The sequence below is a fragment of the Ambystoma mexicanum genome, chromosome 10, assembly GCF_040938575.1.
Source record: "Ambystoma mexicanum isolate Mex_15411 chromosome 10, UKY_AmexF1_1, whole genome shotgun sequence".
Lineage (NCBI taxonomy): Eukaryota > Metazoa > Chordata > Amphibia > Caudata > Ambystomatidae > Ambystoma > Ambystoma mexicanum.
The window spans coordinates 1197550337-1197564208 of record NC_090932.1 but is presented as its reverse complement, the minus strand read 5'-3'; the positions used below and the strand labels follow the sequence as shown (position 1 = coordinate 1197564208).

The 13872-nt window shown below is 44.5% G+C and overlaps 1 protein-coding gene across 4 annotated transcripts in view; it reads left to right on the top strand.

Moving 5' to 3' along the window:
* SUDS3 (SDS3 homolog, SIN3A corepressor complex component) overlaps positions 1-13872 on the top strand; it is a 400693-nt gene that overhangs the window by 92588 nt on the left and 294233 nt on the right. For all 4 annotated transcript variants that reach the window (XM_069619180.1, XM_069619179.1, XM_069619181.1 and 1 more), the window contains one exon: positions 13683-13702. In XM_069619180.1, coding sequence (XP_069475281.1) covers positions 13683-13702 — 20 coding nt within the window. The remainder of the gene's footprint in view (positions 1-13682; positions 13703-13872) is intronic.

The window sequence follows — 13872 nt, the reverse complement described above, 5'->3', positions numbered from 1 at the left end:
GCTGGGCTCCCTCATCTCACTCCTACCCAGTCCCTGGTCTCTCCCCACCCCATCACACACCCTGGGCTCTCCCCACTCTGCTCCCATCACTATCCCATGGTTTCCACCCATTGTGCTCCCACAATAGTCCCTGGGTTCCCCCCATCCCGTTCCCAACACAGTCTGAGGGCCAGTGGCAGCTGGTGATTTTTTTGTAAGTGAAGGGGCATAACTATTTCCCCCAAAAATGCCATAGCGACTAAGCCCGAACCAATAAAGGGAGGGTCAGGGGGTGGGGGGGGGGGGTGTTTCCCCCTGTGAATTATTTTCAAATAATGGGTTAAAATGTTGCATTGTAGAGCATACTTAACAAAAAAATGTGTAGATAGCCAAACCGTTTGCAATTGGTGCTGGTGGGCCCAGGGGGAAGGCATGACATTTTTTTACTGGACATCTATGATAGATGTCCAGTAAAAAGATACCATCCCTGTCCCCTGAGCCCCACTGGGCCGAACACAATCAACATGATTGTGTGTATGCAAGGCGCTGCACATTCATACAGCAATCGCTATCATTCAAACGGGAATCCATCACCATACACTCACTCATAACATAAGCATACACGCATCCATACACATGTTTAAATAAAAACAATGAACATAAACGTACCTTCTGCAGTGGCCTGCGTGTGGATGCTGAAACGCCCTGCCCCAGGCTGCTCTGTCCGTATGTGCGAAGAGGCGCAGGAGCTCCCCCCACGGACATACAGACATGCAGTGCCCCAGCCAGCATTTCCAAAGAGGTATGCAATGCTGGCTAAGCAAAGCGCCCCATCACTTGCATGGCTCAGTGAGCATGTGCGGCTGGGGAAGTAAACTGAACTGTCAAAGGGAAACAGCGTTTCCCTTTGACAGTTCAGCCTGCTGAGGAGCACTCCATCAGCTGGAAAAAGCAGCTGAGGGAATGCTCACGGTTTCACTGGCTGGCTCCTTAGCTCCGCCATAATGAGTGAGGGGCCCCCTTGCCATTATGGATGAGCCGCCAGGCTCGGACTGGCCTATAGGGCAATGCCTGTACCAAAAATGTAAAATGCTAGTATGGGCCAGTCAAAATGGGCCACCATTTTGGCCACCATTTTGGCCATTGTGGACTAGTTTGATGATTTACTTAACTATGCAATTAGTAATTTTGACCATTGTTGCTGAATATATCACAATTTACTTACTTTTTAACACAATGCACCCCCTTGGGTACTATTGAAACAGTGGGCCTCATTATAACCTTGGCGGTAGCTGTGCCGGTAAAACCGACAAGGCTGCCGCTGGCGTTGCATCCGGGTCCGGCACCCGCAAATGGGCAATTACCGGGTCATGCCGAGTTAGGCGGACCTGATAATTGCCTTTCGCGGGTGCCGGTACCGGTAGATCCCCATCCCCATTCCCATTTGAGCCCCATAGGGCTCTTACTATGGCGGTATGGTAGCACCGGTAGCTTACCGGCACCATTGTTACCGTAGTTGTAATGAATATCCATTTACAACTGCGGGCCAATTTTTCATTGTTGCCTGAGACAGTTTCATGCTTCAGCCCGACCATGTGAGCCAACCCTGCCCATTTCTTTTTTTTTTTTATATTTCATGCTGTGCTCTCGGGGCCCCCCAGGGTTGCACCCGCGGACCCCTGGGGGGTTGCGCCCACAGTTTGAATACCGCTGCTTTAATGTGAGTGGCCTCCCTTATTTTCATTAAGAAGGGTTCTAAAAAGATAGCGTATAATAGTGGGGAGAGCGGGCATTCTTGTTTTGGTCGCCTGGATATTATCCTGTCTGTGACCTCTCCATTGGTGGCAACTCTATTGGATGGGGAGATATAGTTCGCCCTAACCCTCGCAATATATTCCCCAAAACCATATCAAGCATTTTTAATAATTCCTTTCACATACAGAATTACAAACAATTCACTCATTTTGTACTTCACGTAGATTGTTGCATTTCTTGGAAGTTGCTGTTACAGCTCCATTTGTTATTAGAATGTTGTGGTCTCTGTTGCAGCAGCCCCACCCCCCGAAGGAGGTACCAAAACCCACCAAGCCGATTTTGCTAGGATCACATGATTTTGGCATGTGGGGAAACTGGTGGTATAACACACTTGCCCTTGTTCCAAATTCTAGATTGCCCTCATCAGTCTGGCACAAAAATAAATTTGCAGAGCATTATTCATTTATACATTGGAAAACGAAGAACAGCAGCACACAAGATTTCCTTAAACCAAACACCTAATCAATCTCCATCGTCCCTTGAGAATTTCGGTTTTATTTCATTTTATCGACTGGTGTAATTTTGATGGGTTTTTTATCGAGTATTTTTTACCGAAAAAACAAATCGAAATGCATTTCTTTTTATTTTTGCCCCCCTATTCCCCCATCCACTATTGTTTTTTTGCCTATTCTCGTCCCCTCACCGTTTATATACACTCCCATGTATATTTAGTTTTTCAGTAAAATATATTTGTAAAAAACCCAGTGAAATTACACCCGTCGATGAAAGAAAGCTATCCTGAGAATTTGTGTTCTTTCTATACTAAAGCAAAAACAAAAGTTGATGTTTGGAACATTTTGAATAAATCCGAACCACTGGCACAGCTCTGCCAAACCCGCCAGATCATCGTTTTTCAGCCTGCCAAACCATTACAGGAGACGTACCATATGCAAACCAAGTTTGGTCCAGCCCAAACTGCTAGGTTACATCCCTTCTGCATGAGACACAAGCATCCCCAGACATGTTTCAGCTTTGTTTGGTGTCATCCGTGAGAAGTAGCTTGTGCCTCTAGGCCCCATTGGTCAGTGCTGTTGCCATTGGTGGCAGTACCTGACTGATTTGCATATGGCCGACCCCTTTTGCAATTGGCTAAAATAAAGTGATGTGGAAGGTTGCCCAGAGCAGTGCCAGTGGTTCAAATTAATTAAAAACCTTCCACCCATCACTTTTTTGGTTCCTTCCATGCTTCCATTGAAATCTTGCATATGAAGCTGGCTGGGCAGTTGGAGAATGTGGTGCTATTTCTAATGCAGTGCCCCAATCCAAAAGTACAAATGCAATTTTTATTCCACAATGTCCAGCACTCCCAAGTGCATCCCTAACAAAGCGGGTGACTTTCAGAAGAGTCAAAAGCCCAACCAAAGATGAAAAAAAATGCAAATATTCATTCTGCTATAACTTGTGTACCAGTATGTTTGTTGAATGAACATTTCACCCTGCTAGTGAATCGATCCGATTCATGGTTCTGGCACTTGTACAATTCAAGTATATTTAGTATTCATATTTCAAATTCGATTTTTGTTAATTAAAACATGACTATCTATTTCACCTCAGAAAAGATGCACTTTATGATGGTCCTACCTTGCAGTGCAACATGTACATTAAATATGAAATATGTTTTAAGAAAATTCAGCATTAGCACATCTGTTTTTGAAAAGAATAAGACTAGTTCTCCATAGCATAAACCATTGCAATGAAATTGGTCCGTTATTCTCACTAGGTCACTGTCTCATTCACATTTATTATTACTCGTATCAACACTGAAGTACAATTGCCACAGGAGACTTGTACTCCTTGGGTGGGATGCTGTGTAATTGTATAATTTTGCTCTTTATTTGTAGTGCAGTTTGTCACCACAATAGCAATGGTGTGACATTTCCCCCATAAAACTGCACATAAAAGGTTGCTACATACAATTTCCACTGGCAAGAGGTTTCTTAAGCTTTGCTCCAAAGAAGACGGGCTTTTATTAAATGTATTAATACATTGCTGAAGCTTGTGAATCTGCCTAGAAGCATATCCTGCTTTGCATAGGCCGGCATTGTAACGCTCACCTGACTCCCACGGAGGCGCTGGCCTGGTTCGCGCTGCTGTGACCTCTTCTAAGGTGATGCGCAGGGTTCGGAAGACGGACTGGACCGGGCCCCCAAATCTGGCTTGTCTGGCTCGCAGAAATATCCTTCTGTAGGCGAAAATAGGGGATTAACTGTCTGCGGGGTAATGCAATCGGCCTCCCACTTCCCCTCTCACCCTCCTCGAAACCCTTCTGTGATTCCTCGTAGCGTCTCACCTTAGGGTCTGGAAGGACAAGCTCTCCATCCTGCTTCTGATGCAGGGGCGCGTTGGTATCCAGTTACTTCACTGGAATTTCGGATTGGTGAGAACCAAACTTGCTTGGCTTCCAGGTAAGTTTTTTTGATAAGAGGTTCCCCTTGTGTCCATGCATTAATGTACTAATGCTAGTGTCTTTTTCCCCACAGGGGCCGGGGTACGGAATGCCGGGGAACAGGCACCGACCTGAGATGAGAGGTGAAATCCTTGTAGAAATCAGGTAAGTCTTTAATGAGCGTTTTTTGGTAATGTCTTTTCATTCGCTCATTAACGCTGATGTCTCTTTTTCCCCTTAGGGGCTGGGGTCCGGAAATGCCAGGATGCGGCGCGGACCCGAAATGGAGAGGTAAGCAGGTAAGTTTTAACATGGAGGCTTTCCTTATTCCCTTCTCTCTCACCTTTTGTTCTGGTCTTTTTCTTTCTAGGTGCTGGGGCGTGACTGCCAATCCGGATGATCGCTGCTGAACATGGAGGCGCCCTGTAAAGGTGAGTGGAATGCGGCGCTGCAGCGATCGACGCGATGAGCTTTTAAATAAGTCTTCCTTTTCAGGATTGTTGGCGAGATGTCTCCGGGATGCGGTTTTAGCAGGTAAGGACTTTTCCTTCTTCTGTTCTCTTCTTCTCTTCCTTTGCAGGTGATTCAGGATGCTGGCAGGCGTGGCAGAAGTCAGGATGCAGGAGCAGACACGGTGAGCGTCCAGCTGCTAGATGCAGAACAACGCGAAGCACGTGTGGCTGTTCGGGTGGGGTTTAAATAGCCTTGGAAGAAGTTCCAGGTATGTATCCTTCCTCCAATCAGGTATGTATCCTTCCCCGACCAGATGATAAATTAGTCTCACAGGTAAAGTAGTTCCTTTCAGGCCTCAAGGAGGCCGGGATCCTGCAGCATGGTCTGCATCAGGTAAGTGCACCCAAGCACTCCCATAATGAGCCTGGCGCCATAGGCGCCAGGACACTGTCCAAAGGGAGGGCACCTATATAGGGTTGCTGGGTCCTTCCTTGGGGACTGGATGTCCGCTTTCGGGGACGCAGGGCTTGAACCGGCTCCCCGGGAGCGGGCATCATGACAGGCATCTAGTCTTGCATTACTTATTTTCAAAGTTCTAAAAGGGATGCGGACTGGGTGTGTTTTGTAATGCTATCCCTAGTGCGACCAGGTAAACGGAGCAAAATTGTGGGACAAACTACTAGCATAGAAATGCTCCGAAGAAAAATGTTATCCCGATAATGGCCTTACACACGAACACCAGAATGAAAGTTCGCCTAAACCATCAGGGCCTACTATCGGAAGAAATGCCAACTACACGAGGGGTAAAGCAAGGTTGCTCGTTGGCTCCTGCTCTTTCTTGCTTACTTGGGTGACTACAAAAACGTGGAGGGCAGGGTAAGATCATTCCCTCCAACAATTGGTCTACTCTACGCAGATGACTTGATCCAGCTAGACCACTCACGCTAATGGGTTACAAAGACAGTTGGACAATTTATTGAAATATATTGCTTCTAACGACCTAGAAATTAACAAAGGGAAGACTAAAATCATGTCTTTGGAAAAACGCAGCCTGAAAGCAGAAAAACTAAAATGGTATCTGGAAGGTGTTGAAAGTGACAATTCAAATATCTTGGAGTGACGCTAGACAGTTAAAAATCAGAAACCTCCATGCAACGTGTTTTACATGGAAAAAATGAGAAAACTAACATCACAAGCGCAAGCTGTCGACAAAAAGTTTGTCCGTTTCTCATTGCTCCCTGTCATTAACTTTTACAGAGCGAAAGTAGTGCCATCCATACCTTACGGAGCTGAAGCTCTGCCATATATTCCCAAAAAAATAAGGCAAATATTGGAAAGCCACTTTTGGAGAAAAGTCCGTAACCTGCCAAAATCGACCCCAATGGTCCTGATCAGACGTGAACTAAGCCAACTATCCTTGCAGTCAATCATTGAGAGGAACAGCATGATGCTGTACAGGAAAGCGCTCCTGCAGAACAGTCCTTGGCTATTTGCCCTGATGAATGCAGAACTAACAAGAGGACACTGTAAAATGCTGAACCAGTGGGAAAAAGAACTCAACAAAAAACTGTCGGAGATTTTGAATTCTAAAGAGGAATTGATTCAGAATCCAACAAAGGTGCAAAAGAAACTGAATGACCTAGACTGGAACCATACTTTAGACACAGCGTTAAAATACAAACTGGTATCCCACTTACCACTGCAGATGAGGAAATTCAATGAGACACAAGACTTCCTGAGAAAATACCCAAACAGGGTATTAGGAATATTTTCATAAAAGCTTGTTTGAATCTCCTCCCGACAAACGAAATCTTGGCGATTCGCAGCTTATCTTCAAGTAAGTGTAGATTTTGCGAGACTTGGGACCAGATAGAGACCATGAGACACCTTTTGCTGTCGTGTCCAGTAACCCATTACATCAGAGCACCGTATTTGGGAAAACCTTCTCTTTTCATCATATGTCTTTGAGGAAGACTTTTTATGGGCCCGTCTGATCAGCGGAGGAAAGACCGATTGGGTGACAGCAACAGCTAAAATCTTGGAACTAACACTACTAAACAAGGAAGAGAGAAAATCCAACAACTGTTAATAAGAAACAAGCGGATATTTGATTTACCAGACAGCTGAAGCATAGAAATTTGACATATGAAACAGAAACTGATAAGTTGTTTACTCTACTTGCCAACATTTTTACTGCACCGAATTTAAAGCACCACCTTGTAAAAATCGCAAAAGCGATTCCAACAAGAAAAATAAAAAAATTAAAATTAAATTTGTAATAGAAAAGTTGATTAATTCAGCTAATTCAATAAAAAAATGTCAAAAAATCTCACTAACAGGCTTTGAACGGTGAGAGATTCTCGAGGTAGGTAAAAGTGCAAAGTGCATTTGTACTTCATGTCGGTGTAAGAACTCTTTGAATTTTTAGGCTAGTCCATTTAATGTCATTTTGGAACCTTAGTCCAAGACCAGCATAAGAGTTTACCACCTGAAGGTTTGATCCATCCTGACTGCACTGATCATTGCCTGTCTTTTTACCCAGGACCCTGGTGTGCGGCTTTAAAATCCCCTTGGGTCTCCTCCCTGTTTTTCCAGTGCTGTTTTTAAAACAGTCTCTGGTGTGGTAGCAGCTAGGGGCTCATGCTGCTTGTTCTTACTGTGACTTTCCTTTGGTTTGGTTTGAGGAGGGTTTCTGTGTTCTCTCCTGTTCCCCTGAAGTCGCTCCTTACTTCCACTTCATTTCTTGCTGTTCCCCCATTTGCCTGGGGTTCATCTGGTATTGTCAGGTTGGTTGTTGGATTTCTCATTTCTGTTTGGTAAAGAGATTTTCTGTTTGTTTCCACTCTCCAAAATCCAGTCTGTTTTTTCTTAGTTGCTTCACTGTTGCATTGTGAGAGATGGAGTCTTAAAACTGAAATGAAAGAGACGTTGCTAGAAAATGCACTGAGAGGTTATGGGAGACGATGAGGGCTAGCAGTGGTGATGTGTGGTACAGCAGGGGAAAGGGGTTCAGGGACTGGGGCCTCTCCAACTCCTACTTCCTGAACCCGAGACAGGGCAGGCTCAGGCTTTTATTTTGGTGAGCCCTCTGCCAAAGGTAGGGTTGGGGCCCTTCCTCCTTGACCGGGTCATGACCCTGACCCTGCCACTCTCAAATCACTTTTCTTTTTTTTTAACAATGCAATTCAATGCCCTGAAGACCTTGGACATAACCATATTCAATGTTCGAAAATTCAGTGAGAAGCTAAGAGCAGCTCCTGGTTGTTTGGCATCCCCCTGTAGGCAGGTGCTACCACTAGTAAACCATGAGCTACCGGGAAACTTGCGATCATACTAGCGCATTGCGCGATTCCAAGCCCATACATGTGACTCCTCCCGACTCAATCGCCCCCTCACAATTGAGTCAATTAGCCACTAACTCCAATTCCAGACCTGCTCTTGCCAACACACCCACTGCTATTGTCTCTCTCACATCTAAACCTCCTATGACGACTAACAATAGGACTCCAATAAAATATGGATATGCCCTTGATTCGGAACCCAGTAAGCCTCCTAACTCCCACACTACCATTAAGTTCCTTCTCATAAATTCTAGATCTCTAGTAAAACATGCCCTAGAGATTGCTACACACATCGAAGAACAGGGTATCGATGTTTGTGCTATCTCTGAAACTTGGGCACGCAAAGCAGCAGGGCCCTCCCTTAACTTTGCCATCCCACCAGGATGCGGAATGATTAGAAGCAACAGGGGAGGAGGCGTTGCACTTATACATAAGATAATTTTTAATATATCGGAAAGTAGGGACTTTGTCATGGAAGGCCTCGATTCCCTGAGTATCAAAACCAGCATGAGCGCTGAGAGTACTCTGAATATGCTTCTTATCTACAAACCCCCTAATGTAGTCACAGAATTCGTGAAAAATCTTTCAACTCTTCTGCTATCTTCTCTTAAAGCTAATGCAAAATATTTACTAATGGGTGTTAGGAAAGGTTTCATAATTGTATGTAATTTTCCCTCCATGTGTACATCCCCAGATCTGTTGCTGCTGTTATACACCATTGTCCAACTTTGCCAGAGAAGCACAGCCTTCAGCTGTACTCCTCTGGGCTTTCGCTCACTTTTTATGGGCAAACTGACATGCCCTTAAGACAGTCAGTACTGGGAGACTTTGTTTCCCTTAGTCCTTTTCCAATGTTGCAACTTTTGTGCAACATGTAACAAGTGTGCAATGTATCTTACCATACATCACACTTGGGTCTGTAGTCATTTTTCAAATGCCCTGGATACTTTCGTTGGACTTTTTAAGAACTGTGCAGATGTGTCAGGGACAGGACTGGTGGCAGCTAACTTTTCGCATTCTTTTTAACTCTTTCCTGCCATGTTAACCGCGTTAACTTTGTTGGGCATGAATAGGTGGTCTGGCTCCAAAATGGCCATGCCATGAGGTTCTTTGTCCTGTCCTTTGGCCATCTTGCCCCTTCACCTTCCCCAGGTCGAGTCGTCCCGGGTCAGTCCTTATTTGGTCATGCACTTTCCCGCGAAACCCAATGCTTTCGTGGGCTTCAGCATGCCTTGTGTGTGTGCCTCCAGAATGTGGGCTGGAACGTCTGAGTCCAATACACACCCTGGGTGCCAGAGCGTCTAGAGTGCCATGAATGACTGGGACCACCGTGGTCCGTGATTGGTCCACGTTTGGAGTGTGTGTTTGTGAGCATATCTCCCATTGGATCCTCTCAGTTTTGGTGCAAAGGGAACTTTGTATAAGAGCAGGCCAAAACACCCCTACCATGTCGATCTCCTGAGTTCTCACTGAACAAAGGATAGGATCCAAGTATCCTGCAACTAAGAAGCCGAGTTGAGGAACCGCTGTCGTCCTGTGAGACCCCTCTGCATCTGGTCGTCCTATAAGGTCTGCGAAGACGCTTCGGCCCATTGAAATAGTGGGATCAACTATTCCCAGCACCTTCACCAAATCCTGCAAGTAAGCTTTCTCGGAAGTGTCCCTGGGCCACCCAGTGGGCTTTCCAGCTTACCCAGTTGCTTTGCTCTGTCACCGCCGCCGTTTCAAGGAGGTCCTCGAAACTTGGAATAGTGCTAGCTCTGTGTCCACGGCATCCTCACACCGAATATCGTACACTTGGCATTCCCGGATCTGAAGTGAGACGAGTGCGCCTGGACTGGAGTAAACGCAGTTACTGTGTTGCCATGCCACGGCAACGTCTTTTGCAAGTATGCTGCAATTGTGACCCTCTTGCCCCTGAAGCCTGCTGCAGTGAAACTGGGTCGATTCATTCACCTGGAGCGGAGAAATCGCTACTGTCCCGTTTGGGAATCATCGCTGTAACTCGGGAACTGAAAGCCGTAGAGACGTCATTTTTGTTGCATTCGAACCTGCAAACCGAGTGGACTGAACGGGCGAAGTTTGGGTCCAAGTGCACCTGGGAACGGTGAGTACTTAGAACACTAACTGGTGGCCCCTGGTGCCAAGGGCCCTTTTACGCATGAGTGGCCCCTGGGGTCCCGCTCCTTTCCACTGCTAGTGCGACCTAGGGACTCCATCCCGCACTCTCGAACTGCCTCTGCCTTCAAGTGGAGGTTCTCCCTGAATAGTGGGAACTTGTTCTTCATCGCCTCATCCACCTTCCCGAGCTGCTAGAGACCCCTGAAGAGACCCTATATTGCCCATTGGAACAACCGCGTGCGCTTGCATTGCATGTACTATTGAGCACAAGGCTCCTCTCTCCTTGGGGCTTGGACTGCCTCTTAGTTTGGTGTGTTATCGATGTCGAAGGGGCCTGAAGACTATCTACACTGCCTGTTTCCTTCCCATCTAGGTTGTGGACATATTTCGTGCATTTAACCCCTTTAGACCCCAATGGTCTTGTGTATACATTGTATTGATAGTGATGTGTTGGTTTGCTTAGTGTTACTCTGATTCTTCTGCTATGGTCTGTTACAAAGGCCTTGTAATAAATGTGTCTATATTTTTAATATGACACCTTACTGGAGTAATTTGTAAGTGTCCTTGCTGTGTGTGCTCTTTGAGGTCCGTCACTCACCCTCACTCCTCCTGAGACCTAGTCTTGACCGCCTGCCAGACCCTGATTGGTCTGGCTTGTCCAGAGGTTACCCTGTTCCAAGAAACTAGGCTGGCCTTCTGATCCTCTGCTCCCCCCCCCCCCCCAGGTCCGAGTTCAGAAATCCATCAAAACCAGAATTAACTCTGAGAGTACTCTGAATATTCTTATCTACAAACCCCATAATGTAATCGCAGAATTTGTGAAAAATCTTTCAACCTTTCTGCTCTCTTCTTTTAAAGCTAATGCTAAATATTTACTAATGGGATACCTTAACTTGTGGTTCAACCATAAGGAAGATAAGAACACACTTGAATTAGAAGATGTCTTGCTTGAACTGGGTTTTACACAATTCTTTCAAGAACCTACACATAGTATGGGGCATATCCTAGACTGGGTAGCTGGCCATGCAATTAATATTAATGAAATTCTAGTATAACCCTGCCCGTGGTCGGAACACTTTTTTGTGAATTTTACCATCACGGTGGATCCCTCCATTAAACTTAAACGTCAAAATAAAACTGAAATATTGTATCGTAATCTAAAAAAAATTACTTTGAGTAAAGTTGAACCGATACTTAATACTCTACCTAAATGTCTTGAAACAGACACCCCGGAGGATCTAGCTAGAGTGATTTCCTCTTACTTGGAAATCACAGCCAATATCTTGGCCCCTATTAAGAAGACTGCAAAGCCCGATCTTAAACGTAATCCTCGGTTTACGCACTACAATCTCTCAAGTTGTTAACCCTTAAATCCTACCATGCATGGAAGGCATGTAGTACACCTTTGCTCCTCAGACCTACAGCCTCTACTTATAAAAATGCTGTTATTGAGGCTAAGCAAAACTTTTTTAATAAAAGGATTCAAAATGCCCAACATGACACAAAAGAACTTTTTTGTATCTTGAAAGAACAAGAAATCACTTAATCCCAGAAAGATCCATTACAGACAATTCTTCATGGTGCACCGTAATACAACAAGCTATGTATAAAAAAAATTGCATACCATTAAGGAAAACATCATGGAAAAAAGCAATAACCTAAAATGTAATGAGATTAAGTCCTCAGAGTGGTCCTTCCAAAGATCCTTGCTTATCCCAATTTTCAATTTCTCTCCTATTACGGAGGAAGAATTGGAAATTATTATCAAACAATTTAAGCCAACCAAATGCAAGAATGACATCCACACCACCATGCTGATCAAAACATGTTCTCCCACCTCAATCTGTAAATTCATTAATGCATCTATAACCTCTGGCATTGTACCCCAGGATCTTGAGAAGGCCTGGGTAATACCCATCCTAAAACAACCTGGGCTCTTAGTCGACATGCCAAATAACTACAGGTCTATCACTAACACTGTTTTTTACTCAAAATTCTTGATCGTGTGGCCTATATAGAAATCACAGACCATTTAAAGAGGCATCCCATTCTAAATGATCACCAGTCTGGGTTCCGGGTTGGCTTTGGAACAGAAACCGCCCTTCTGGAACTTAAGTCTAAGTTACTGTCCCGTATGGACCATAATGAGGCATTGCTACTCATGCTGCTTGATCTTTCGGCGGCATTCGACCTGGTGGATCACGATATGACCACCAGGTTGCACGAAGTCGCAAACTTCTGCCCACCCCCCCTTGCATCTAACTGGGTCTCCTCATTTCTTAATAATCGTGACAGCAAAGTGTTTTGCGGCACGCCGGAGTCCGAACCCATTACAATTTCCTGTTGAGTACCTCAGGGAGCCTGCACCTCCCCCTGTTTTTATAATATCTTCACAGCCCCCTTATTTGCTATGCTCACCATGAGAACATAATATTTACTAACTATGTGGATGACACTGAATGTGTCATCCCACTGTTTGGCTCACATAGCTTAGATGAACTGGCTATCAAAAAGGTTTTTATGATCATTGAGTCGTGGATGGTCCATAACAAGTTGGCTCTGAACAAATCAAAGACTGAGCTTCTTGTCATAGGATCCTCTCACACATTAAATAAACTCGGTCCAAGCTATGATAGCTTTCAGCTGGGTGAAGAAACTATTATTCTGTTAAAGGTGAAAACACTTGGTGCGACATTTGACCAACGACTGACCACGAAGCAACATGTTAGCAGCTTTGTATCCTCGTGCACTTATTATATCAAACTGCTATCTCATATAAGGCCCCTTTTATCTCAAGAAAATTCAGAGACTATCGCTAGAGCGGTAATAGGGTCCAAAATTGACTACTGCTCAACTCTTTTAATAGAACTAGATAAGACTGATTGTAATAAACCAAGTGTGCCAAAATGGAGCGGTCAGAGTTTTCATGAAACTCAAACTCAGAGATCATGTTACGACTGCAAGACGTGCTCTTCATTGGCTACCAGTGGAGTCCAGAATTCTGTTTAGGACTAATTAAAAAATGCAGACAAGGCAACATGCCCGACTACTTACAACAGCTTCTCCCTATGAGAACTAATATTAGAGCCCTAAAATCTAATAACCAACATCTGTTATGGGCGCCGAACCATAAAGGTGGCCAACTCAGCCTTCTTCTCCATTGGGCCTAAGGTCTGGAATGCTCTTCCATTGGATATGAGATGAATTGAGTCACTGGAGACTTTTAAGAAAAGGTTGAAGACTCACCTTTTTAACTAAACTGATTTTAATTCCCTATTGATGCTTTTACTCTCTATATCTGGTACTGACTTATGAATTATTAGCTGCTTATTTGTTATGTTGTTGTCTTTTAGTGCCCTCACGCCCTAGGGTCCATGGCCACGCTATACAAATGTTAAGAATTAAAGGATAATTCATGCTGCTGAGATTGTCATTCATCTCCACAAGGCACTCCTCTTTGTCATTGCAAATGTAAATATTTTAAACATAATGTTCGGTTTCATGGTTTTTTTTTTTTGTTGCTGGATTGATACACAGATACACACATGTTCAGTCCATTAATTGCATATCATTTTCTTTATTTGCAGAGCTCTTCCTGCATTTGGAAGTAAGTATGAGCTTTGAGCGGTGGCATTATCAAGGGTTGTGCTTATTTATGTGTCCTAGGTTCTTTCTTTGCAAATGAGGTCTTGCAAAAGGGGTTCCAAGTATTCTGTGGGGGAAGTGCTCTTTTGATGAAATTCTGGTCTTGAAGTTGTTGGTAAAACTAAACGTCAT